This window comes from Paralichthys olivaceus, chromosome 11, assembly GCF_024713975.1.
Source record: "Paralichthys olivaceus isolate ysfri-2021 chromosome 11, ASM2471397v2, whole genome shotgun sequence".
Lineage (NCBI taxonomy): Eukaryota > Metazoa > Chordata > Actinopteri > Pleuronectiformes > Paralichthyidae > Paralichthys > Paralichthys olivaceus.
In genome coordinates, this window is record NC_091103.1 from 2,073,536 (window position 1) to 2,098,341 (window position 24,806).

Here is a 24,806-nt window from a genome sequence, read left to right on the forward strand (position 1 = left end):
CGGAAGTAACTGTAGTACTAGCAGTGAGTACTGAGTGATAAATAAAGTATTATTCGGCCTGTGGGGGGCGGTAAATCCTCTTGGAGTGTTTAATTGCCATAAGTCTTAAAAGAAGAAGAAGAAGAAATAAAAGGAAACACTTCCTGTGTCTCCAGTTTTCATCGTGTTTTCTTTTTGTTATTTATTCTGAAGTTGTTGAATTAACGTCAGTGGAAGAAGAAGAAGAAGAAGAAGAAGAAGAGGAGGAAGAAGAAGCTGCACCAACATGAAGTGAGTGTTTCTGATCTCCAACAGTTATAGTTCATTTGTTTGAATGAGTGAATCCCTCATGTATCCACCGTTTCTCATGAGAAGGAGTTCTGTAATAAATCTGTAATAAATCTGTAATAAGTCTCAATAAGTTCATGCACTTGTTGGTTAACTTGAGTCTGAATCATCAGAAGATATCTGACAAACTTTGGCTGCAAACCAGTGATTGAATATGATGCTGTTGTACGTTAAAGGCATTTCAAAGTTTTAAGTTGAAGCTTCGTGATGTTTCTTTTCTCTTGTATTATTTCAGGCTCAACATCGAGGGTCTGCTGGTGTATTTTCCATATGACTACATTTATCCGGAGCAGTACTCCTACATGCTGGAGCTGAAGAGGACTCTGGACGCTAAGGTCAGTGATGTTTCTTTGCTTTATTCTCCAGGACACAGACTCAGATGATGTAGATCAGAATGTGTTGTAGGTGAATAGTTGATCTTGTCGTTACAACCTGATCTTCAGACTTTATTTGTGATTCAGCATGTTAGTATTGTTTGTTTTCGACTTCCTCTGAGTTAAACCGTGCTCACTTGTTCTTGTGTTTGTTGAAAGTTGATCAGGGCTCTGTCGTTCCTCTTGTTTCTCGATGCTCAAATCAATTCAATCTTCTAAGTTGCAGTCTTTAGAACAAAGTCCCCTCTTGTGTTTCTGCTGAATGTTGTATTGTGTTACTCCTGGGAATCAAAAAGAGGAAAATTACTAGTAAAAATGATTGAAGACAGATTATTTTGTCCCCAATTTGTCTCTGAAGCTGCTTTCAGACATGCACGGTGTGTGAGAACACAAATGTCCAGTTTAGTTGCTCTTGATACTTCCAGAACTTCTCCTGAAAGTTCCCTCGTGAAATGTCTGGAAACAGCCTGAGTCAGCTCCTGTAAGGGTGCGGCAGTAGAATGGGCGTGTTGATGACTTTTTCAAAACATGAAAAAATGAGTTGTAAATATAGAAGACAAACTCTACAAAATGTCCAGAGCCAATTTTCTGGAGTTTGTTTCTGACAGCAGCTTACGTGACTGATGAAACACAAATCGAGAGTTTAAATGAATCTGTTCTTGTTTTCTGTTTGCATCAGTGTGAGCCACAGCCACAGTGTTAACAGTGTTGTCACCTGATCTGTCTTCAGGGTCATGGAGTCTTGGAGATGCCGTCAGGAACAGGGAAGACAATCTCTCTGCTGTCACTCATCGTTGCCTACCAAAGAGTGAGTTTACTCTCTGTCTCTCAGGCCTCCTGTGCTGCAGACAACAGAGACAGACACAGTAATACATCCTGTTCTCTCCCTCAGGCCTTTCCTTTGGAAGTGACCAAACTCATTTACTGCTCCAGAACAGTCCCAGAGATCGAGAAGGTGAGGCAGCTCCGAATGATTCATTCATTTCTGTTGTCCAACTGTTTCATTGCTCAGACATTTAAGTTAAACTCATAAATTAAAACATGATGCTTCACAAATCATCACAACTCATATATTTGATCATCGCTCTGATCAGGTGGTGGAGGAGCTGAGGAAACTGATGGAGTTTTATTCTAAAGAAACTGGAGAAAGCAACAACTTCCTGGCTCTGGCTCTTTCCTCCAGGAAAAACCTCTGCATCCACCCTGAGGTACGAACACTCACATGTTTGAATCGTCTTTCTAGATGTAGAGAAGTGGGCTGTCTCCTTCACTGTGACCAGGATCCTCTGCTTTCATCCAGGTGAGCTCTCTGCGCTTCGGTAAGGAGGTCGATGGGAAGTGCCACAGTCTGACGGCATCGTACATTCGTGCTCAGCGTCACAGCGACCCCGGCCTGCCCGCCTGTCGATTCTATGAGGTAAAAGTCACGTGAAGTCAGAGCAGCTGGTTTTTTTCATCAGAAGAATTGCAACAACTTGATGTGGACTGTATATTTAATTTCATTATAAAGGTAGTAAGACAGATCTGGTGAGGGGTCGTTAAATTATTGGATAAGTGAAAATTATTCTTTTCATTATCAGTAAATCTGCTGATTATTTTATGTCTGTAAAGTTTCCCTGAACCAAAGGTGATTTATTTAGATGTTTAGTTTAATAAAATAAAAATGATAAAAAACAAACATTATCAACATTTTAGATCAGTAGTTTTTACAACAGATGTTATAATGGGTGTAAATTACTTTCTCCTGATCATCTAATAGATTTGTTTCTTTATTAGTTTGATTAAAACCTGATGACTTAACATCTGTGAAATGTCTGAACATGAGCAGGACCTCATCTCAAAGCATCGCTGACACTTCGTCCTGTTAAAAGTGAACAATGTTACATATCGTTAGTGACTCCAGACCTCTTTAAAAACAGTCTATGCTCCAGACTAGAGTTCATATCTGCTTCTGATTGTCCTCTGAATGAACTCATGACATCATCCCAGGTTCTTTGTGCTGCATGAACGTTATACAACATCCGAGACAATGTATGTTTATAAATGGACCACAGATTTCTGACACCTCACCAGGTCCAACTGAGCGACTAACATGAGATTAAGAAGTGACGTTTGCCGCTGTTGTTTTTTGAAGCTCGTCCAAGCCGTGGTTTGTTTCTGCAGGAGTTTGATGCGGTCGGCAGACAGGTGCCTCTTCCAGCTGGCGTCTACAACCTGGACGACCTGAAGGAGTTTGGCAGGAGGAAAGGCTGGTGTCCGTATTATCTGGCGCGCTACTCAGTACGTTGCACTACACATTTTTACCAACATGGTGCTTTCAGCCTGGTGTGAAAAAATACTTTACCATTATTCAGTCAAAGTAATTACTGGATGGATTTATGTTTCTCCACACATAACTGCATTTTTTTAATGCATTGTATTTATTAGAGTTGATAGAAAAAATAATTGGCACAAGTTAAGTTTTCTTGCTGTTATTAAAAACATTTCTCGTCTTCAGATCCTGCACGCCAACATTGTAGTGTACAGCTACCACTATCTGCTGGACCCTAAGATCGCTGACCTGGTGTCCAAAGAACTCTCCAAGAAATCTGTGGTGGTGTTTGATGAGGCTCATAATATTGGTGAGGGACTGAAGAATTTGTGTAATGTAATTAATCTATAATCGTATCATTATCACAAAAACACTGATCGTTTATCAGAATTGTTTAATTATTGTAAATGTATTAATGGAAGAATATTAAAATGTTCTCTTCGTCTTTTAATTCAACCTCGTCTTTCCCTCGCTCTTCAGACAACGTATGTATCGACTCCATGAGTGTGAACATCACCAGACGAATGCTTGACCGCTGCCAGAACAACGTGGACACTCTCCAGAACACCATACAAAAGTAAGAGTCTGGCAGAGGGCGGCCGAAAGACGACTGACTCACTGAACCCTTCAGGTCCTGTGTTGTCTGCAGCTCTGTCCCACATCTGAGGACACGGTGCTCCAACTCTGCTCCTGTTTCTGATAGGATCAAGGAGACGGACACGGCCAAGCTGAGGGAGGAGTACAGGCGGCTGGTGGAGGGGCTGAAGGAAGCCAATGTTGCCCGGGAAACAGACGTCTACCTCGCTAATCCAGTGTTACCAGATGAAATTCTCAAAGGTTCATATTTTCTTTAATTTCACTGATTTAAAAATAAAAGTTCATACAATAACAAAGTTGTTCTGTTTTCTCAGAGGCAATTCCTGGAACCATTCGCACAGCTGAGCACTTTGTTGGTTTTTTGAGGCGCTTCCTGGAGTACCTGAAGTCTCGTCTGAGGGTCCAGCATGTCGTACAGGAGAGCGCCCCACAGTTCCTCAAAGACATCTTTGACAAAGTCTGCATTGACCGTAAACCTCTTAGGTCAGCGTCGGCTTCAACAACACATTGAAAATGAAAGTCATTTTTCATGAACCCACCTCTCTGCTTTAGAAAGACAGACCCCCCCTCACACCTTTCACCTTTCAAACGCTCCTCTCTCCTTCATCTTTAACCTGTCACCCTCTGTGTCTCTCCAGGTTTTGTGCAGAGCGGTTGCAGTCATTATTACGAACTCTGGAGATTGCAGACATTGCAGACTTCTCAGCTGTCACTCTCATCTCTAACTTTGCTACCCTGGTCAGCACCTACAGCCAAGGTACGAAAACACATGTGTTCTCCAATCAGACACTGAACCAACATTGTGTGAGTATGAGCTTTTCCTGTCTTCCAAAAGTTTTTGTTTCTTCAGTCATTGCTTCTGCCTTTTTGAAAGAAAGGGGGTAACTGCCCATCACGGTTTTTTAATCAAAAACTAAAAAAACCCAAAGTCAGTTAAAGTAAAACTTTGTTGCGTCTGTTTTAAAATCCTCTCAGCTGCATCTTGTTTTAAACGTCATTAATTATTCGTTCTCTGTGTATCTGAAGGTTTTACCATCATCATTGAGCCCTTTGAGGACAGAACTCCGACCATTGCAAACCCTGTTCTGCACTTCAGGTGAGGTAGAGCTGCAAATGACCAATAATTCATTTCTCTTTGAAGTTCATCTTCATTGTCGAACTCACTTAAAAAAGTTTATATAGATTTTAGTCCTTGGTGATTTGATGACACACATTTCTTGACTAATTCATAATAAAAGACAACTTTATTGTGAAGCTTCAACAGTAGGAAATGATCAGTTTGCATCAGTGTTAACTTTGTACAGCATTGTCTCCACTGACATGGTACTTAAAATATATAAATATTGCAATACTTTCAATGGTGGGCCAAATAATCAATCACCATTTGGTTACCTAATGTGGTGATAGATAGTGACTCATCAGAAAATCTTATATTTTTGATTTGCTCTCTCAGTTGCATGGATCCATCGATAGCCATCAAACCAGTTTTTCAAAGGTTTCAGTCAGTCGTCATCACCTCAGGGGTAAGTTTGATTCTTCTGTCTCTGTCTTTTCTCTTCTTGTTTGAATGCTTAAACACACCTGCTCCGTTTCTTCGTCCTCTCTTCTGAAGTTATGTAGTCATTTCACTTCCGTACAGTTTTTAATGTAGTAAGTTATCATCAACATTAGAATTCACATCAATGGCCTGAATTTTAAATCAGTCTCTTTTCCACAAGTCAATATTGTGATTATAGGATTTTCTGTTTCACTTGCAGTTACGGAGTCTGTCTTACAAAAACAAGACTGTTGATGTTCTCTAGTAAGTGAATCATCGATTGTGTCTTCCTTCTGTTTCACCTCAGACTCTCTCTCCACTGGACATCTATCCCCGAATCCTGGACTTCCGCCCTGTTACTATGGCGTCCTTCACCATGACACTAGCACGGACCTGCCTCTGTCCCCTGGTGTGTAACCACACTAAGACAAACTGATCAAGGACAGAAGTTGAAACCATTTGAATCAAATCATTTCCACATTTGAACCTGTGTTGATGCTTTGAGTCTTCTCAACCTTCTTTTTCTTCTTCTGACCTTTGATCAGATTGTTGGAAGAGGAAATGACCAGGTGGCCCTGAGCTCAAAGTTTGAGACCAGAGAAGACTTTGGTTTGTAGAAACATTTCCAGCTTTATTAAAAAAAAAGAAAAAAGAAATACATTTAAATACAGCTTTGAATTAAATACTGATCATTTCTTCAGAATACATCTCAAAAAGCTGTGAAAAACAAAAAGCTTTATCCCTAATACAAATATAACAGCATCATTTTGTGTTTCCAGCTGTGATTCGTAACTATGGCAACCTACTTCTTGAAATGTCGGCCATTGTTCCTGACGGCATTGTGGCGTTTTTCACGAGCTATATATATATGGAGAATATAGTGGCATCTTGGTATGAACAGGTCAGTGACTGAGCTCTCTCCCTGCTCTTTTAAACATGATCTTATTCTGTCTCCTCGCTTATGAAGACAATCATTTTATATTTAAAAAGAGTTTGACGGTGTTTTTTCTCATGTGTGTTTTTTACATTTTTATTTGCAGGGAATCCTTGAAAACATCCAGAGAAACAAACTCATCTTCATTGAGACTCAGGATGCTGCAGAGACGAGCATGGCGCTGGAGAAATACCAGGAGGTCAGACAGAAACCTGGCATCTCATTGTATATTAATTATTGTGATTATTATTAAGTCTGAAATATTTGTGCTATAGCTGCCAAGATCATGTTGCTAAGACCTGCGATTGTTCCATTTAGCGTCACCTGTGCATTAAAAGAGTAATCGCAGACTGATGGTAATATTTGATCTCCTGGTTTTGCTGATGAGTCTTTTGACCTCTGACCTTTATCTGTTTCTGCTCTTCAGGCGTGTGAGAACGGCAGAGGAGCCATCCTCCTGTCTGTGGCCAGAGGAAAAGTGTCTGAGGGAATCGACTTTGGTAAGGATGCTGCAGGTTACTGAGACGACTGGTGGATCAATGCAGGCAGAGCTACGACTTCATGGTTTTACAGATTATGAATACAAAGCTTTTTACTGTAATTTGAGAGCATTTAAAAATATAAAATCTTGCTGTTTTTTCTTCAGTTCACCATTTTGGTCGGGCAGTCATCATGTTTGGAGTTCCTTATGTTTACACACAGAGCCGCATCCTAAAGGTCAGAACATTCACTGTGTCATCACATCACTATTCACCAGTTTCTCAGTTTTGATCAAAGTCATAAATCAATGATTAAGTAACAAAATATAGAAATGATTGATAGTAATGTTGATTTGATTCTACCTTCTCTTGATGTTGTTTGATATCAGGATCAATCTTTAGTTTATTAACTTTACCCAAAGTTGAATCTTGTCAGTGCCGTTATAGATTTCATCCTCGTCTTCAGTCTGACTGTGGTTTGACCATCATCGCTCTGTGCATAGTTAAAGAATATCTCTTCCTGACCTGAACTGGTGTTTCAGGCTCGTCTGGAGTACCTTCGTGATCAGTTTCAGATCAGAGAGAACGACTTCCTAACGTTTGATGCCATGCGTCACGCAGCTCAATGTGTGGGCAGAGCCATCAGAGGCAAGACCGACTACGGACTCATGATTTTCGCTGACAAAGTGCGTGATCTTTCTTCTCAGTCTGGATTTTTATCCTCTGGATCAATATGGGATGATTGAAGCTAAAGTAATCCCCTCTGCCTCCACAGCGTTATGCCCGAGCAGACAAACGTGGGAAACTTCCTCGCTGGATTCAGGAGCACATTAACGACGGCAGTCTGAACCTCACCGTGGACGAGGCCGTCCAGCTCTCAAAGCACTTCCTGCGTCAGATGGCTCAGCCTTTCAGACAGGTATGATTCACACCTGCCACAACGATGACGTAAAAACTGTGCTTCTACTTATTTCTTTCCTTTTTTTTCACTCAGCAAAAAAAAAAAAAAACTAAGACAGTTAGTTGGTTGATTTTTAAAAATCTGGTTAAAAAAGTTTTTTTACTCATATCACACTAAGTAATGTTTTGTTCCTACTTGAATTCTCACTTCTCTTGTAAATTAATTTTTTCAGAATGTAGTAGCTTCTCACTTTCGTCTATTTTGATTCAATTCACCTGGAGCTGTGCAGAAAATAGGATAATTACCTCGAAGTGTCTCACGACCCTCTGTCTCTGTCTCCAGGAGGACCAGCTGGGTCTGTCTCTGTTGACTCTTGAGCAGCTGCAGTCAGAAGAGATGCTGCAGAAAATCTCTCAGATCGCTCATCAGACTTAAAGGTGACATACACTCCATAATGTCATCACCAAGGCAACTGGTCAGGGTACTTTGTACGACTTGTATAACTGATTTGTGAGCTGAAGCTTCAGTTTCCTGTCCTCAGAATACAGAAGCTGCCACCTGGAGCAATTTTTAAGTACTGTTAAAACTATCTTCTATTTAATCTTCTTGTTTGTTAAATAGAAGATAGCCTATTTTCAGTTTGATTTAAGTTTCCCTTTTATTTCCCTCATTAAAGAACACAGTATTACATGTTAGAGGAGGTGGGCGTGACATTCTGTAACCTTTGTGTACGTTCAGTATTTCAGTCATTCGTTTTCATGATACTGCAAAAACTGTTACTTAAAATCAAAGCAACACTATGAAACTTTTTACCTTAAAGCAGCAGCTTAATAAAATGTGTTTGACGGTTCAATGACTGTGAATAAGGAGAACGTTTCCTCTTTGATTCCCACTCCTCACCCTGAGCGTCTGTCCTGTGTAACTTTGGTGAGTGGGTACGATCTCCTGTGAGAAGAACTGACAGAGCAGATCAGTTAAAAAGACCTAGAAGTTATTAAAAACCAGCGTTTACCTCCAATTTTCTGCAGGAAACTTTTGAATTATGAAGAATTCTGAACAGAGTTTGGTTCAGGGAGACGAGCATCATGGGTAATATCCAGTGTTCAGTTAGGTCAGAGCTCCTCTCAACACATTGATAGACTTTGTTTTTTCTCTACGTGGAAAAAAAACCTTTCATCACTCGGAGGGCGCTGTTGCTAAGTAACAGGTACATTGTGTTGCTTTAAACTTCTAATGTCTATTTCAAACCAACATTATTTTGAAAGGTAACATGTTAGGTTTGAAATAAAAGAAGCAGGTGTGTTGAAAATAAGCATCATCAGTGGTTTAACACGTTGCATTAATAACAGGAATATTATTCCATCTGTGGGTGAAACATTGATCCATATAGTGTCTGTCATACAGACATGACTGCTGTCGGTTTACTTTACTACTGCAACTGTAAGTAGTCACATTTTGAATGTTAAAGTTTGTGTATCTGTTTTTTCACCAGGAGGCTGTAATATACATGTTTCTATTTTACTACTGACTCGTGTTTTTCTTCTTGGTAAAGTGTTTTAATGTTACTGATACGTTTTACTGGTTAAAGAGACATTTCCATTCTGACAAAAACAGGTTTAGTGCAAATATGTACTAATATATTAAAAGATCATGCAATCATGTAAATAACACACACTAAAAAACGAAGGGTATTAACATCTTATTATAATTTATTTCAGCTCAAGTTTGCAAATATAAAATACAAACATTCATATTCACCAGAATAAACACAGCATCAGAAGAGATGTATTACATTTCCTACATATTTTTTCCCAGTTTATGTGTAACAAACATAAGTGCTTCATATAGCTTGTAACAGACAGTAATTACTACAGTAACTAAAATAGTGTGATTTCAGCCCTTGCAACAATCAGCAGTGTTGTCTTCTACCACAGCAAATGTACAATCAGTCGTTCTCAATCTTGGAGAATTAGGATATAAAGTATGTTTGATTGAGTGAAAAAGAAAATGAAGTGAATCCTAAGAAGAAAAGAATGGACTGAAATCCATGAGGGTCATTTTCAAGGAGCCAAGATTTCCTAGCAGCATTCTGTTGCATCTGAATCAAACTTCCTGAGAGTTAAGTGGGTGTGTATGGAATGAGTTATAGCTCTACCTGTGTTAACATAAAATTAAAGAAGCAGTGTTAATGTAAGAATTGAATCTTGACTTAAAGTAACTAGTTCAAGTAATTCTCTCTATAACAAATTAAATAGTGCACATAAATCTACATTATATTAAAAGCAATATTATTATTTATATTAGTAACTTGATGCATTGTGGATTTCAGGCATTTCAGTGAATGAGCATAAATGTAAAATTACAAGACGAAAGATTTAAAGTTGCTAAATTCAAAACTAAGAATTATCACTTAAATCTGCGGCCCCATCGACGTTTGAGCTTTATATTGTTTCAGCTAGTTGTTTGTGGAGCTTATTTCCTATCTTTATTCAAGAGCATAGTCTTCCAGTTTGAGGGCACGACTTTTCATCAAAACCCTGGGCTGAAGCTTGGAGCGCAGGAAATCCGTGCAAGCGACAATATATGTTGCAAGCACACAGTTTGTGCAGAAGCAGAGCGAATGTAAGTGCAAACAGGAGCTATTTAAGTGCAAAGACAGGGTTTTGGTGAAAAGTAACAATCTGAGCATAAATCCAACAAGTCATGCCCTCAAACTGAAAGACCACGCTCTCGAATAAAGAAAGGAAAAAAGCTCCATAGTTGTTTAGCTGTTTACTCACACTGGAGCATTTTTATCTGCCACACTAGTTCGACCTGCTCAGCTCCAGACCAACACAGAGACTAGCTGGTAAACGTAGTCGAGCATCCAGCAGCTAAAGAGACAGATGTTTCCCTCAGGACTCGGTAGACACAGAAACACAGAAAATATTTGACTTCACGTGGTGGGCAGAACTTTTCACTGCCCCCCAAAAATCAGTAGGTGCAGTAGGTAACCCTGACTCAGGCACACAACAATAACTATGGGAGTCCACGTAGCATAAAACTGAAATGTTCTGAACAGAAAAGAAATTAAAAGCTCAACATGCAAAAAAATTATAAAATGGTAAAGTGTGAATAATAATGAAATATTGATTCATATTCTACGGTTGTTTCCAAAAGTATGACACCACTTTCCCTTTGATTTGAATGGTTAAAGGATTAATAATCTTTCAGGTCAGATATGTACATTCTTTTCTTAGAGCTGGTGTTGGAAGTTAGGTTTAAAAACAGTTCATCCTTATTTTCATAATATGGAATGACAGAACTGGAATGTGGAGTAAAACAGCTAAAGTAAACAGATTTGTGTTTTTATCATTATCATCTGGAAATATTAAATATAAATTGAATGACCTAAACATTTTAAAGGCAAAAGCATTTATCTTAAATAAATACATTTCTTTAACAGTATAAACTTTGCCCTCGTAAACAAAATGTAACATCTTAATTTTTACTAACATTTTTGATCATTGTGCAAAAATACATTTACGTCCCTGTGCTCCTCAAAAAACAAGATTTTAAAAATGATAAGCTGGCATTTCAATAAATCTGTTAAACTTTAAAATAAAGTGATTTTTTTTTAAAAGTCTATCGTCAACAAATGAGTTTCCAATCCATAATCATTTAAGTTAAAAGTTACCTTTGGGTAAATAGTTAACTTGTAATGAGGAAACTGAATTTGATTTTACCGACATCCATGAAGGAACTATGTTAATTTCAAGAGAATAGGAAGGAAACATTACAGTGCATTGTAAATACATCAAGGTGTGGTCTCTTTCTGTTCCCCTCATTTAAAAAAAGGGGAATTTACTTTGGTGAAGTTCATCTAATTTAAACGGTCGATTCAGGGCTGTGAGTTTATAACAGTCAGAGCAGGTATTACATAGAGAGAAGGTGAGAACCGCTTTGAGCTATAGACCTTACAGAGTGAGGACATTGTGGGCTGCTCCTCACAAATTCAAGTGTGTGTGTGTGTGTGTGTGTGTGTGTGTGTGTGTGTGTTAGCTGGTCCCACCGAGTGAACCTCGTCTCGTCAGACTCAGGGTGCTGGAGCTCAGACCTCGGATATCTGTCAAACGGCTCGACTGAGGAACGAAACAAAAACCCACAAGTGTTAACATGTTACATCTTCTTTGACCAGATTCACAACTGAGTCAGACACGTTTTTATTACTTAATGAGGAACAATGTTAGAGCTGGAATAATTCAACTGGAATTTCTGTTAATGCTGAACTAAGAACAAGACAAATTTCAGGCCCAAGTGGAAATAACACTAAATTAGATGAACAAAAGATACAACACACAAGGCACACAATTCATAGAATATGTAGTTGCCTTGTTTAATGACATCATCGGGGAAATTTAGTTTGACACACACTTCTTGTAGTATTTTTAATATCAATTTTCAATGTACATGTAAATGTAGATCGTGGGAAGCTGCAACAACTTTGGACCAAACGAATCCCTGAAGTCACGTAAAGATTCCCAGCTTCACGTACACGCACATCACCTCGTTTAAAAGAAGTGAATCAGAAACTTCGCTCACCTGTGCTCCATCTTGACTCTCTCTGGCTCCAACATTCAACACATTCAGAGAGTTTGCTCTCTTCATCCTGAAAACAGGACAACATCATCGTGAACTGTTGTTCTTTACAAAGGGGGCTGTGGGGGGGGGGGGGGGGGGGGGTTCAACTTTGGTTTAAGTGTAACAGTGTGAAAAATAAGCATTAAAACTGTTACAAGCTACTTTACAACAGTTTAGAGATTTAAGCTTTAAAGTTATAGAGGTTAAAATCACCTCTTATATAAATTGACATGTGACATGAGATACCAAGTTTCTGTCCTTGTAAGAATTCTTTTTTTTTAGCTACAGGGTTTTAACGTCATTTTAACACAATATTACCCAGCATTCCTCGGGGTCGTTTCCTCCAGCTCGACTCCTCTTAGCTTGCGGACCAGTTTCTCACTGCTCCTGCGTATCGACTCTCTGAGCTTGGTGAAGGAGCCGCTGCGCTTCAGGTTACTGAGTTCGTCCGGTCTGGAGCCACCGTCCTCTGCTCCGGACCAGCTGGGACGACCTTCACCTGGAGGACGGACAGACCGGCGTGTCAACGGACAGTATGTTTTAACAGCTCTCATTCAGTTTGTGTGGTGGCTGACATGTTTTTGTACCTTCCACTGATCCAAACTCTTTTTCATGTGCTCGTGTCAGGATCTCTTTGTAAAGAGCCTCAGCTTGTCTGTATTTCCCCTGTTTGAGATAACATGAGGCCTGACAAAGAAAGTGAAACGACAATGAGTGGAAAGAAATGCTTTGAGTAAATGTCAAAATGGCAGCATCTGTATCCAAGATATTTTAGGTTCATTTTTGTTAAATGGGAGGAAGTAGAGACGTGTCGTCCATCTTAATTTAAAGTCTCTGAAAATGATGTAATATTTGATATTAGCAAATATTGGTACATGGGAGGTAAAAATGAAATACTGGCTTCATATTATATAAGTTATGTTATACAGTTACTGTTTTACAGTTGTTATATAGTGACAAAATAAAGTGTGGTCCTGTATCTCTCTAAATCTGAAACTACAAACTGGGAGGAAAACATGGAAATAAAGGTGTCGTGGAGAAATGAAAATAACGCCTCTCCATCTCCAAAGAAAACTAATTTAGACATCAAAGTGTTCTCTTGTCTCACCAGGTTGTTCTTGGTCTTTGCCACGTTGGCGTCGTCTGGTCCCAGTTTGCTTTGGTAAATGTGCAGAGCACGTTCATAGTACTGCTCCACCTCCTGGTACTTCCCCTGGTTCTGACACAGCAGAGCCAGATTGTTCAGCTGCTTGGCCACATCTGGGTGGTCTATACCTAGAACCTGAGGGGGCAGAATACACACAGGATGAAAAATACACACAATCTACTATAAAAACAACAGTATCTGATGCGATGTGTTGACTGATGAGAACTAATCAGGAAGCAAATGAATGAATCATAGTTTCCAAACATTTCCATTTCTGCCTGTCCAGACTACAACACAGACCAGGAGTTTGTAAAGTTTCTTCACCTTCTCTCTGATCTCCAGAGCTCGTTTACATAGCGGCTCCGCTTCCTTGTATTTCCCTCTTTTCCCATAAAGCACTGCCAGGTTGTTGAGTGTTGCAGCCACCTGTACACATACATTATATAACAAAACAGACACAGTGAATCTGAGATGAAATACATTACATAGCCACGAAGGGAACAATGCAATTATTTTAGGTCAAGTACAGAAAAAGGACAAAGACTGAGGATCAAATATCTATTATATAAAGCGAAGGTAACTTACAGCTGGATGGTCTATCCCCAGAGTTTTCTCCCTGATCGCAAGTGCGTCATTCAACAGACTGGCTGCTTCTTTGTATTTGTTCTGGTCTCTGTAGAGAAAAAAAACATGTCACACTGTTAGGCACCTCAGATCAAACTTATTCAAATCAAATGCTTCTGGTAAAAGAAGTTCTTGCTCCAAGAAACGGCAGAATGGTAAACAACTAAAGTGTATTGTTATGGTATTATTCATAGAATGTATAAAAAGATGAACAATGCATCTCAAACCTCCGTTAAACAAGCTGGAAAAATTTGGAAGATGCAGCAAATAAAAGAAAGACCCCTGTCTCAGAGACGTAAATCTTAGATTTTATCTTTTTTAGGGGGAGATTGTTGCTATGGTAACTCACCTATAAACCAGCGCCAGTATATTCAGCATGGTGGCGACATCTGGGTGTGTGTGGCCTGAAGACTTCTCCAAGTCTTCCAAAGCCTGTAGAGACATAATCAACAGATACAGTAAATCAGTTCAGTTGTAATTCAGGCCTAACAGCTGCAAGCAGACACGAGGCTCCAGTGAGATGCCAGTTGAGAAGCAGATTTCAGATAGTCAGAAAATAACTGATCCAACATGCTGTACACGGGAACCTGTTTGCAGAGCGGTACAGCGACTTCATATCGTCCCTGGGAGGCGTACTGGATGACGAGGTTGTGGAGCGTTCGAAGGCGGGCGGGGATCTCGTAGCCGCCCTGCTGGGCTGCAGCTGCTGCACTGCTGTGGTGAGGCTGGGACACTGAAGAGAAATAAACATAACAACCGAATAAATCTAAAAAAAATCTATTTTTGTCATGATTATATGGTCAAATGTTTTCTTCAGTGAACAATTACAGCTCTGTTTTGCTCAAATCATTCAGTGACACAAACTAAACACCAACATTCACACAACACTGCCACTGAACTGTAGCAGTATCTTTAAACTCTACAATTAAAGGTCTGTTTTTCCTTTTCGTGACAAACACATGTGTTGCTGTTATGGAGACTAATAAACACACATTCACACACCACAGCAGGAACTTACTCTGTGATTGTTCCTCATCATCAGTGGGAAATAGATCATCCAGAGACTCTTTGTTGGAGGATGTGTCCTTATCATCCTGGAGGAAGAAACAAACACTCTCAGAAACTCCACATAAAGGTTCTTATTATGTGTGTAATATTTCCCCATGAGCATGATACACATAAGTTAACAATTCTGATTTAAAGGAGACATATACTGGCAAAAAGAAATTGCTTCCAGCTCATGTAAGAAACGTCGCCTTCTGCTCTCGCATTACCTGACTTTTTTTAAGTCAGACTCTCTGCTAGGCAAGAATTATATAAATGTGGAGCATGTTGTTATTTGAACACTTAATTATGTCCGAGCAAACACAAAAACATGTCTTTGTGTTTGCATGTGGTTTTTCCTCACCAGGTGTGGTTCCTCCAGGTCGTATTTGCGTATGGAGGACATGAACTGCAGATGTCTGTTCTGCTCCTCCAGGGTGACCACTTCCTGTTCTCTGTCCTGCAGCCGCTGCTGTGCACCGGCCAGCTCATCCCTCAGCCACTGGTTCTCCTGACAAAGACGACGCACCTAAGGAAAAGGTGGATGACACGAAGAAAGAGGAGGAGGAGATGATGAAGGGTGAGGAGAAGTATAAGAATTATGGTAGAGAGAAAGGAATGGAGGAAGAAGAAGTAGAAGGTAAGGAAAGAAGATGAATAAGGATGGAAGAGGGAGAAAAATAAGCAGAGGAGAAAGAGTTGGAGTATGAAGACAGGAATGAAAGATTAAGGGATCGGACTAGACAAGTCATTCTCTATGATAAATTTAATTCAAACCAAAACACATTCAGAAAGCTCAGGAAAACCTGAAGAACCGGAATAGAATCTCCTCTTTACTCTATCGCTTTATTTTTTTTTTTTTTACATTTCCTGGAGATATTCACCTGAGCTCGCAGCTTCTGTTTCTCTGCCTCCAGTGATCCTAGGTGAGCAGACAACGCCATCATCACCTGAAGGGACGAGAAACAAATAAAACAGAAAATTCTAACTATAACTCATGATAATGACTTAAAATGGCTAAACTTAAAATATTATATATGGAACTTTCCTGTACACAAGGAAATATGAAAAGCTCTTATAGGGCCAGTGTGTCAGATTTAGGTGAAAGGAACTATTGGCAGAAATTTAATGTAGAATAATCCTCATGATGTTTTCACTAGTTCGTTTCATCTAAATTGTATGAATTGTTGATTTCTTTACCCCAGAAAAGGCCCTTCATATTTAAATACTTTATATTTACATCGAGGGGACCCTCTCTACGGAGGCCGCCATGTTTTTTACATTTCTACATCTTTTACAAAACAATAAAACCACAATAAACAGAAACAGCACATCACTGTGGCTCTGCCCTTATTCTCTTCTTCTGTCTGTACCTGTGCCTCGCTCAGCCCCAGCTCTATCCTTTCCAGTGACTGACGGATGATGCCGCTCTTCTCATGCTCCACGCTGCCGCTGTCTGAAACAGACCGGCTCTCCATCACCTCCTGCAAGTTCTCCAGCAGACTGCGATTCTCTACTCTGAGAGCCTCCAGCCCTGCGATCACCTGCTGCGTGTTGCACAAAATCTCCTCGGCCGACAACATGGCTCCACCACTGAGGTTCCTCCTTTCACAACTGACCTTGGAACAGCACACAGAGGAAAACATAAATAGCTGAATAAGTCATTGCAGTAGTTCTGGTGGTACAAGTGGAAGCTGAAAAAGCCTTGTGACATCCAAAGAAGACACAATATATTTACTGCAATAGTAGAATTAGACTTAACTGCAGCAGTAGTAAATACAGTGAAGTATGTGATAGCTAACCCAACCTCCTATTTTTAGGACACACACACACACAACCCTGTTCACTGTAGGTGGCGCAACAGGTCTCAGGCTGCAGTCAAACCAGCCTCCTTCTGAAACACCATCTAACCCCCCCACTCATTTCATCGTGCGTATTTTCTATAAACATTACGTTACGGGCATTACCGATCATTACGTTACGTACACGTTAGCGTGATTTCAAAATAAAAGGCAACCTTCCTGTTAATGGAAAGGAAAAAACAAATTAAGAAAAAAATGATTATCGAAAATACATAAAATGTTTAAACTATATTAAGAAATTATAACAAATACGATGAATGATAAGAAATTACGAATACCCATGAAACTATTATTAAGAAAAAGAGACTTAACAAATGAATGATTCATTGTCATGACAACTGTGGGAATAATTAGTCATAAGTAGACATTTTTATGACTTTCATTGTTTCCACAGACTGAAGTCACGTCATGATGTCACGAGATGATTCTAATCTAGTTTCAAAGTAAAAGCCCTACAAAATATCGTATTTTCACTGCTTTCGCCTTTTATTTTGAAATCACTCTAGCATGCTCGTCACGTAATGTTTGTAGACAATGCGCACTGAGAAATGAGTGGGCGCTGTTAGACGGTGTGTCAGAGGCTGCTCTGACCTCTGACCTCTGACCTCAGCCCAGGGGTCAAGACTCTTTATGTGAATTAAACTTCATTTAATAAAGTGACGCAAACAAACTGTCGACTGATGAAACGAAGAGTGCGTCACATCCTCTTTATATACAGTCTATGGTCACATCACGTTTCTGTTTATTTACTTTAACTTAGACCTGATGTGTGTGTGTTACTGTGCAACACACGCACACACGCACATACACGCGCACACACACGCACAGACAGACAGACAGACAGACCACACACACACACACGCACATACACACACACACAGACAGACAGACCACACACACACAGACACAGACCACACACACACACACACACACACACACACACACACACACACACACACACACACAGACACACACAGACACACACACACACACACACACACACACACACACACACACACACAGAGACAGACAGACAGACAGACAGACCACACACACACACACACACACACACAGACACAGACCACACACACACACGCGCGCACACACAGACAGACAGACACACACACACAGGATTTATTTATAGCCTCACCTGCTAAGTCTGCGGCGGCGTGTTGCCTGCTCTTTTTGTCCCTCCTGGGCTGCGGTGGTTGTAGCTCGAACTTGTCACAGACACACACACACACGCATGTCGCTCCCAGTCTGTGGCTGTCGGTGGCCGTCGGTGTATTTAATGTCGATCAGGTGGAACATGAACAATTCAACTGTGAATCATTCACCTGCAGCTTCCTCTCTGCTGCTGCTGCCGTCATCACACACTCAACTTCCGCTTCTAGCCTTCAGAATAAAAGCCTGATCACGGCACATAAATATATAGATCTCTAGGTCTCTGGTTATTTAGCTGGAAACTAGTGGGAATATTAATGTATATATTTTTTTTCTTTTATTCCTTTGTATGGATTTGTATGAATGTTATGCGTTTTTTGTCTTTTACTGGGTTTTGGATGTTTTTATTCTTTCTTCCCTATTCCAGGTCATTTGCCAAGATTTCGCCCGTTGTAAGAAAATAATTAAGTACTAATCTTAAAAAACTAAAATATGCAGGAATGTGTTTGTAATAAGAAATATATAAATATACCATAACATCAATAACCTTATATTGTCTGACTTGAATATGTCTACTGAACACCTAAATTCGAAATATGTAAAACCTGGTGCTTTTATTCTGTTTATTCTGAAGTTATAGTCCCCTGGTTTCCTGTTTTTGTCCAGTTGTGTCTATTTAACTTGACGAAGCTGAGGAGCTTACCTGATTTCCCACCATACACTGCGGCACACCGTGATGTCCTGTCCTGAGACCATAGACAGGGACTCGGCCACCTGCTGGACAGATGAGATGCTGCAGGAGGAGAGACTGTCAACACTTTGCTGCTGCACAGTTTGTCCTCAACGGAACAGTTTACACTCTGCACGTTTCATTTTATATATTTTTATTGATTTTTTTTTAAACATTGTTTTTGTTGTTGTGTTTTTATTTCTGCTGTGTAAGTTGACCTTGGGTGCTCTTATTATTATTATTATTATTATTATTATTATTATTCTTAAGATGAAACTTCATATGGTTATCAGCTACAACTATAATGGACATATGATATTATCTTAATATTTATTACATTACGTTTTATTTTGAAATAATCCATCCACCCTCCCTGCTTCTTTCACTGGACCTAGTTACTAAAAATATGTGATTTTATAATTACTATATCACACATACTTTGGATTTGATCTGTATCCTGACTCAGGATTCATGTTGCACTTTCACCTCATCTCACTCTCCCCTTCCAAACATGTAAGAGAACACGTGGTGAACTTCAGTTGTCATTAAAACTCAAAAGGTTTTAATTTTTCCAGTTTGGATCACAGAAAAAAACATGGTGGCCTCCACAGAGAGGACCCCCCTGCATGTAAATATATATTTTTCCAAATACAAAGATCCATTCTATGATAAAGAAAACAACAATTCATACACTGAACCTTTAAGTCTATTCTATCCTTCTCTGTCTCACACTCACTTTGCACTCATAAAACCCACTTTCCCAATTCTTCTGTTCGGTTTATTGGTGAGTGGCAACCAATGTCACAGTGCATTACAGCCATATTGCTTTTTAATAAAGAAAACATTTGGATCAAAGCAACATATACAGCATGTGAAATCAAAGATGACTAGATTGAAGATTAAAGCAAAACAGACTACTGATAGACTTCTTGATGGGTTAGGGATTGCCAAAGTATCTGAAGTACAGCAGTAGAAATATATGAAATTGTAAACGGACAAAGCTTGAAAATGTTGACTCCTTCAGATATTACAAAGATTGCAAAGGCAATTGATACAGATTGCTGCTCTGGATCCAAACAGCAGCTGGATTTTACGAAATTTTGTGCATTACTGAAGCCAATTTCTTTGAGTGACGATGAGATCAAGGTCCTCTACAAACAGATTGGCACAAGCCATGACCAAACCGTGGACAGTTATCAGGTGCTAAACTTTCTTGTGAATAGAAAACTAGCATATCAAAGATTGTATTTTGGAGCGCTCTTTCCTAAACCTTTCGAAATTGTACCGGTGGATCACTTCAAAAACATAGTTTGTGTGTTATTCCATCCCTTCGAGGATGAAAGCAATCACGATTATGATCAACAGGTTTCCACAGAACAGAACAGGGCTTTCAAGAAAGGTAAATACCTCTCAATTAGCTCAGATGGTGTCCTCAACTTGTGGACTGACAGGTTTGACAGCAAACAAACAATTCCTTTATGCAAAATGAAAAAGGAAACATGTCTTTTCTCGAACCACAAGAAAATGCGTGTTAAAGACATGGTCTACATCAAAGAACTCAAACAGTTGGCTATCTCCACAACTGACAGGGAAGTGTTGTTCTACGACTGTGATTGTAACTCAGATATCAACTCAGACCCTGTAATCAGTCACTCTCTAACAGTGGACAAAATAGTGAATGTCATGAGCTACTGGTCCAATGAAACAAAAGCAGTGTTTTCCTTTGGTGATACAGAAGGCTATTTGTTTGTGTTTATCTCCTACACGATACAGACAAATGGCTTTTTCTGCCAAGATTTGTTTAAGAAAACCTCTCTGCAGTATCCAAGTGCTCATGTTTCCTCCTTGTTGAACAAACCCTCTGATCACTTGTGTGTTAAAGTGCACAACTTTTATGATGCATGCAGTCAGATCCAATACTTTCCATTGCTTGACAAATTTGTCACCTTAAGTGGTTCCTCCAGGGTGATGGTCCTCACATCCCTCAACACCTCAAATGGTACCACAGTCTCACAAAGATTTGAAAGCAGAGGAGATCAAAAGTATTTTGTGTGCGCTGAACACGCCTCTTCATGTGGGTATATAGTGACTGGTGGTACTGATGGATTACTGCGGCTGTGGTTACCACACAGAAAGTTGTCCTGTGTGCGTTCACTAACAGGACATGTCAAACCCATCATTTACATTAAGTTTAATCCTAAGGACAGAGTAGTCCTAAGTTTGTCCGAGGACATGAATGTTCGTGTGTGGACAGAGAGCTGGCAGTGTATTCAAAGCTTCCAGGTTCATGGTATGGAACAAGCCCCAATGGCCAGTGCGTGTTATAACATACACAACAATGAGCTCATCCTGACTAACTCAGACATAAGAAAATGTCTTGGAAGAGGAACAGATGTTTATCAAAGCACATTAACATCCCATGACATGCCCCTGTGCTCTGCACTCTATCACAGCCATTACAAACAAGTCATTTCTGTCTGCCAGAATGGTGTGGTGACAGTGTGGGATGTTTTAACAGGAAAGGCTGTGATGCAGTTTGATGTAACTCCACACAAACGTGAGGCAATCACTGCCATGTCATTTGATGAACCACAGGAGAGACTAGTCACGATTTCATGGGATGGGAAAGTGAGACTGTGGAACTTTAACAGTGGAATGGAGCTTGCCGTTCTCCCCGTGACTCTGCCAAACCAAGTGACAGGCATTGTTTGCACCAAAAACAGGATATTTGTGTCAACAAAGGACTCCAAGATAATTTATGACCTGGATTTGGTGGGAGACTACAACAGACTTTTGGAGCATCCATATTTAAGTGACATTTCCTCCATGGATAACCATGAAAACACACTGGTTGCTGCCTCCAACAATAAAAAAGTAGTTGTCTGGGATGCCAGCAGTGGCGAGACTCTCTACTGGCTTGATACCAGAACAAGCCCTCAAACTCACTTGGCATTTAAAAAAGCTCAAGGCCAGATCAGGAGTCTCAGAGAAGAGAATAAGAAGAAGCGAGGAGGTGTCATAGACACTGGATTAATTCATCCACAAATAAGATATACAAGTATGACAGGGGCAAAATCAGAAGTGGAAATCAATCATCTTGTTACATGTCTGAGGGCTAGGGAGAACACTTGTACCACAGCCACATTGCTGACCACTGCAGATGGCTACATCTATGCCTGGTCTGCCAAAAGCAAGGGAGGTCTGTTGGGAAAGTTCATGGCTGTAAATGATGAAGATGCAACCATTATCATCATGTCAGCTGATGTCAGTGGACGGACACTTTTGACTGGTGAAAGTACTGGGAAGATTTGTCTGTGGGACATTCAGGAATTTGGGTTTAATAAACAGACAGACGAAGGGCCATTTGAGGATATAAATGGGTCGCGTGTGCCACTCTATCAGCCTCCACTGCTGGGCTCTTGGCAATCTCATCATAAAGCGCTTGTGAGTGCTGTGAGGGATCTCACTGGTGAACACATAGTTACTGCAGGTTTGGACCACAATGTTCAGTTGTGGACAAATACAGGCTGCTGCAGAGGCGTCTTTGGGAGAAACCAATGGGATGTCTCACAACCATGCGAGAACCTACCAGAAGGACGAATAGGGAATACCACAGACAGCAGGACAGACACAGCCCACATCACCAGCATCTGACTTAATTTACGCCTCCAGCAAACTTAATGAGGCAATTACACCAACAAACGTAGCTCACCAATACGTTTATACCTCATATAAGATGGAACTCAAGGCTTGTCATGCAAATGAAAAAAGTATTGAAGAGGGACACTTGGATCCACCTCCCCCTGCTACAAAAGTTAAACAACATGCTCCTCGAACAAAGGCTCCATATTTGAAATGGATTAGGACCAAGAAAGGACCTGAACTCAGGATATGTGGAAACAACATATTAGAGGGTGATGTCAGCAAACACTGTCCATGAAACACCCTTCTGTACAAAAAGCTGCCTCTCCATGCGAGTTTGGCAACCAACTCTGAAAAGGTTCAGGCCCAGACTCATCTCATGCCACGTCCGCCCCAGACTTCCCTTCAAAGCCAAAGAGCACAGCAAACATATCAAGCAGGGGTCAGAACACTCAATGAAGCAAGTAAGACATCGTAATACATAAGACATGAGAGTAATCCAGAGCAGACATCAAGAAACATGGTGGTCATTCCTATGTATCCAGGATCATTTGGGTGGAGCTGTGGTTATTAAAGTCAACTCCCAGCAACAGGTTCTCTCTGCGTGTAGTTTGCATGTTCTATTTGTGTCTGTCTGGGTTTACAAGGGGTGTTCTGGTTTCCTCCCAGAAAAAAAACAACCCATTAAAATCAATATTTCCACCAAGTTTGTGATTGATTGTCAGATTTTTATATATATGATGACATCATATATCATCCATTTATTTCTCCTGTCCCTAGTTTGGCATTTTGTCCAGCACCATCCTGCGACCAACACCCACTGGACGTCAATCACAGAGCTTTCACAGCCCATTGAATACATTCCTTGCTTCTATTTTGCTCTTAATGACCTTAATTTACAAAATGAACACCATGCTGTATTGAAGAAGACTTAGAGACCACTCAAAGCGCTTTATCGTATGTCAGGGGCAATTCTGGGTTCAGTGTCTTGCCCAAAGACACTTTGGAATGCAGAGTGGAGGTCCCAAGGATCACACTACCAATATTCTAGTTAGCGGACGACCCGCTCTACTTCCAGAGCCACAGCCACCCCTAATGATTGAGACCATACATTTCTGAGAAAAATGTTTATTCATGATGGTCATTCAAGGAAATATGTGTTTCAGCATTGGCTACACTTTTCAGACCCATAGTCTTTGTCCATTTTGACATAAAGTCAATGAGTGGCTCCCTTCCCACATAAACAAACTTATTTTGTAAATTGTCAGAGCAGATTTTGTGCAAACGCCTTTCTCTGGGCTTCCTCACCGGGAACTGAGCTCCTCAGTTAGTGTCATTGAACTATGCAGGGTCAAAGTTCATTCTACCCTCAACCTCTGACCTTGTTGCAGAAAATAGAAATCACTTTATTTGTTCATATGTTGCAGTCAAAATATTCATGTTACCTGTATATACATAATATATATTTTTTAAATAAGCACTGTACTAAACACGAACGATTGATGAAACAGTCCAGACTGAGCAGCAGAGGAGACATAAACAGCTTTGATATAAAACCTCATGAATAAAATGCTCAGCTTCTCTAAGTCAGTTCATCTTTTCTAAATCTCTTCGTAAACCTCACTGACCTTTCTAATAACAGTTAGGTCTTTGTTCTTAAGCACAGTGTGATAGACTCATTAGCTCAGTGTCACTTAAACTCATGTTAATACTTTGTTCACACACACACATACAGACAGACACACCTCAACCTAACCACAGTTCACATCTTACCCCTGACCTTTACCAGGAACTCAGAAATAAAGTTTGGCCTCATTAGGACTCATTAGGACTGACAAGGTCAGTATTTATGCTGAAAAGTTCCTAAAGATGTAACACACACACACACACACACACACACACACACACACACACACACACACACACACACACACACACTTGTCATTGCCAAAAATAACTGCATCATGATTGTGCAATTAACATCCACACTCAATACACTGAATATCAGATTCATGTCAGGAGGGGAGGTGCATGCAGCCCCCATACAGAAACTATTTCCATTTAGAAGTGGGTGTGATGAGGCCTTGGCATAAGAGTCTGAGAAAGACAAGACACTGAGCAGAACTGAAGAGAAGAAGAGACTGTATGTGCGTGCATGTGTGTGTGTGTTAGATTAGAAGCTGCTAAGCAGAGAAAATGAGTTCAGAGCTGAGATGTGAGTGGCGGTGGGACTTGACACTGGGAACACAACACTGCTACTGGCAACCAGCTGCCAGTCGACAGCAGGGAGGAATGACGGTACAAGCTGCAGACAGACAGGTGTGTGTACGTATGTGCGTGTGTGCACAGACTTTGGGTATGGGTACAGATAAAAAAGAAAAAGAGAGAGGCTGGACGGACACACACACACACACACACACACACACTTTCCACATTCAGTCATGTCCCAACTGTTTATTATTCCGTCTGTTATTCCATCCTCTTCTCAGCCATCCTGCTGCTTTGGTCAAGAA

The 24,806-nt window shown here is 40.3% G+C and overlaps 3 protein-coding genes across 4 annotated transcripts; 2 read left to right on the top strand and 1 right to left on the bottom strand.

The window, feature by feature from the left end:
- Nucleotides 1-107: 107 nt before the first annotated feature.
- Nucleotides 108-8,981, top strand: ercc2 (excision repair cross-complementation group 2). Its single transcript, XM_020103986.2, has 23 exons — nucleotides 108-270; nucleotides 563-662; nucleotides 1,432-1,509; nucleotides 1,594-1,656; nucleotides 1,796-1,909; nucleotides 2,002-2,118; nucleotides 2,865-2,981; nucleotides 3,199-3,322; nucleotides 3,493-3,589; nucleotides 3,716-3,849; nucleotides 3,924-4,092; nucleotides 4,248-4,366; nucleotides 4,636-4,705; nucleotides 5,063-5,132; nucleotides 5,454-5,555; nucleotides 5,692-5,755; nucleotides 5,926-6,047; nucleotides 6,187-6,279; nucleotides 6,508-6,580; nucleotides 6,727-6,797; nucleotides 7,102-7,245; nucleotides 7,335-7,478; nucleotides 7,803-8,981. The coding sequence occupies exons 1-23, from the start codon at nucleotides 266-268 to the stop codon at nucleotides 7,893-7,895; spliced, it is 2,283 nt and encodes a 760-aa protein (XP_019959545.1). The 5' UTR covers nucleotides 108-265; the 3' UTR covers nucleotides 7,896-8,981.
- Nucleotides 8,982-9,151: 170 nt separating this feature from the next.
- klc3 (kinesin light chain 3) lies at nucleotides 9,152-18,136 on the bottom strand. Of its 2 annotated transcripts, none has more exons than XM_069534134.1 (14): nucleotides 17,908-18,136; nucleotides 16,269-16,514; nucleotides 15,780-15,845; nucleotides 15,260-15,424; nucleotides 14,870-14,945; nucleotides 14,439-14,584; nucleotides 14,201-14,283; nucleotides 13,813-13,900; nucleotides 13,552-13,653; nucleotides 13,189-13,362; nucleotides 12,668-12,767; nucleotides 12,399-12,579; nucleotides 12,042-12,108; nucleotides 9,152-11,581 (listed from the first exon to the last, which is right to left on the bottom strand). In XM_069534134.1, exons 2-14 carry the CDS (start codon nucleotides 16,476-16,478, stop codon nucleotides 11,498-11,500), a joined length of 1,542 nt encoding a protein of 513 aa, XP_069390235.1. In that variant the 5' UTR covers nucleotides 16,479-16,514; nucleotides 17,908-18,136; the 3' UTR covers nucleotides 9,152-11,497. The 2 variants fall into 2 exon arrangements, with proteins under 2 accessions (XP_069390235.1, XP_069390236.1); XM_069534135.1 differs by having other exon boundaries at nucleotides 16,269-16,509; nucleotides 17,908-18,135.
- A 1,408-nt stretch (nucleotides 18,137-19,544) lies between these two features.
- LOC138412000 (WD repeat-containing protein on Y chromosome-like) lies at nucleotides 19,545-22,445 on the top strand. Its single transcript, XM_069534118.1, has one exon. The coding sequence runs from the start codon at nucleotides 19,660-19,662 to the stop codon at nucleotides 22,303-22,305; it is 2,646 nt and encodes an 881-aa protein (XP_069390219.1). The 5' UTR covers nucleotides 19,545-19,659; the 3' UTR covers nucleotides 22,306-22,445.
- Nucleotides 22,446-24,806: the final 2,361 nt, after the last annotated feature.

Coding starts and splice junctions, on each gene's coding strand:
- ercc2 (XM_020103986.2), top strand. Junction 3,323..3,492: donor TGATGAGGCTCATAATATTG/GTGAGGGACTGA, acceptor CTCGCTCTTCAG/ACAACGTATGTATCGACTCC. Junction 5,756..5,925: donor TGAGACCAGAGAAGACTTTG/GTTTGTAGAAAC, acceptor TTGTGTTTCCAG/CTGTGATTCGTAACTATGGC.
- klc3 (XM_069534134.1), bottom strand. CDS start 16,478: ATGTTGTCGGCCGAGGAGATTTTGTGCAACACGCAGCAGGTGATCGCA. Junction 15,846..16,268: donor TGGGGCTGAGCGAGGCACAG/GTACAGACAGAA, acceptor TCGTCCCTTCAG/GTGATGATGGCGTTGTCTGC. Junction 11,582..12,041: donor AGAGTCAAGATGGAGCACAG/GTGAGCGAAGTT, acceptor TTCGTTCCTCAG/TCGAGCCGTTTGACAGATAT.
- LOC138412000 (XM_069534118.1), top strand. CDS start 19,660: ATGTTGACTCCTTCAGATATTACAAAGATTGCAAAGGCAATTGATACA.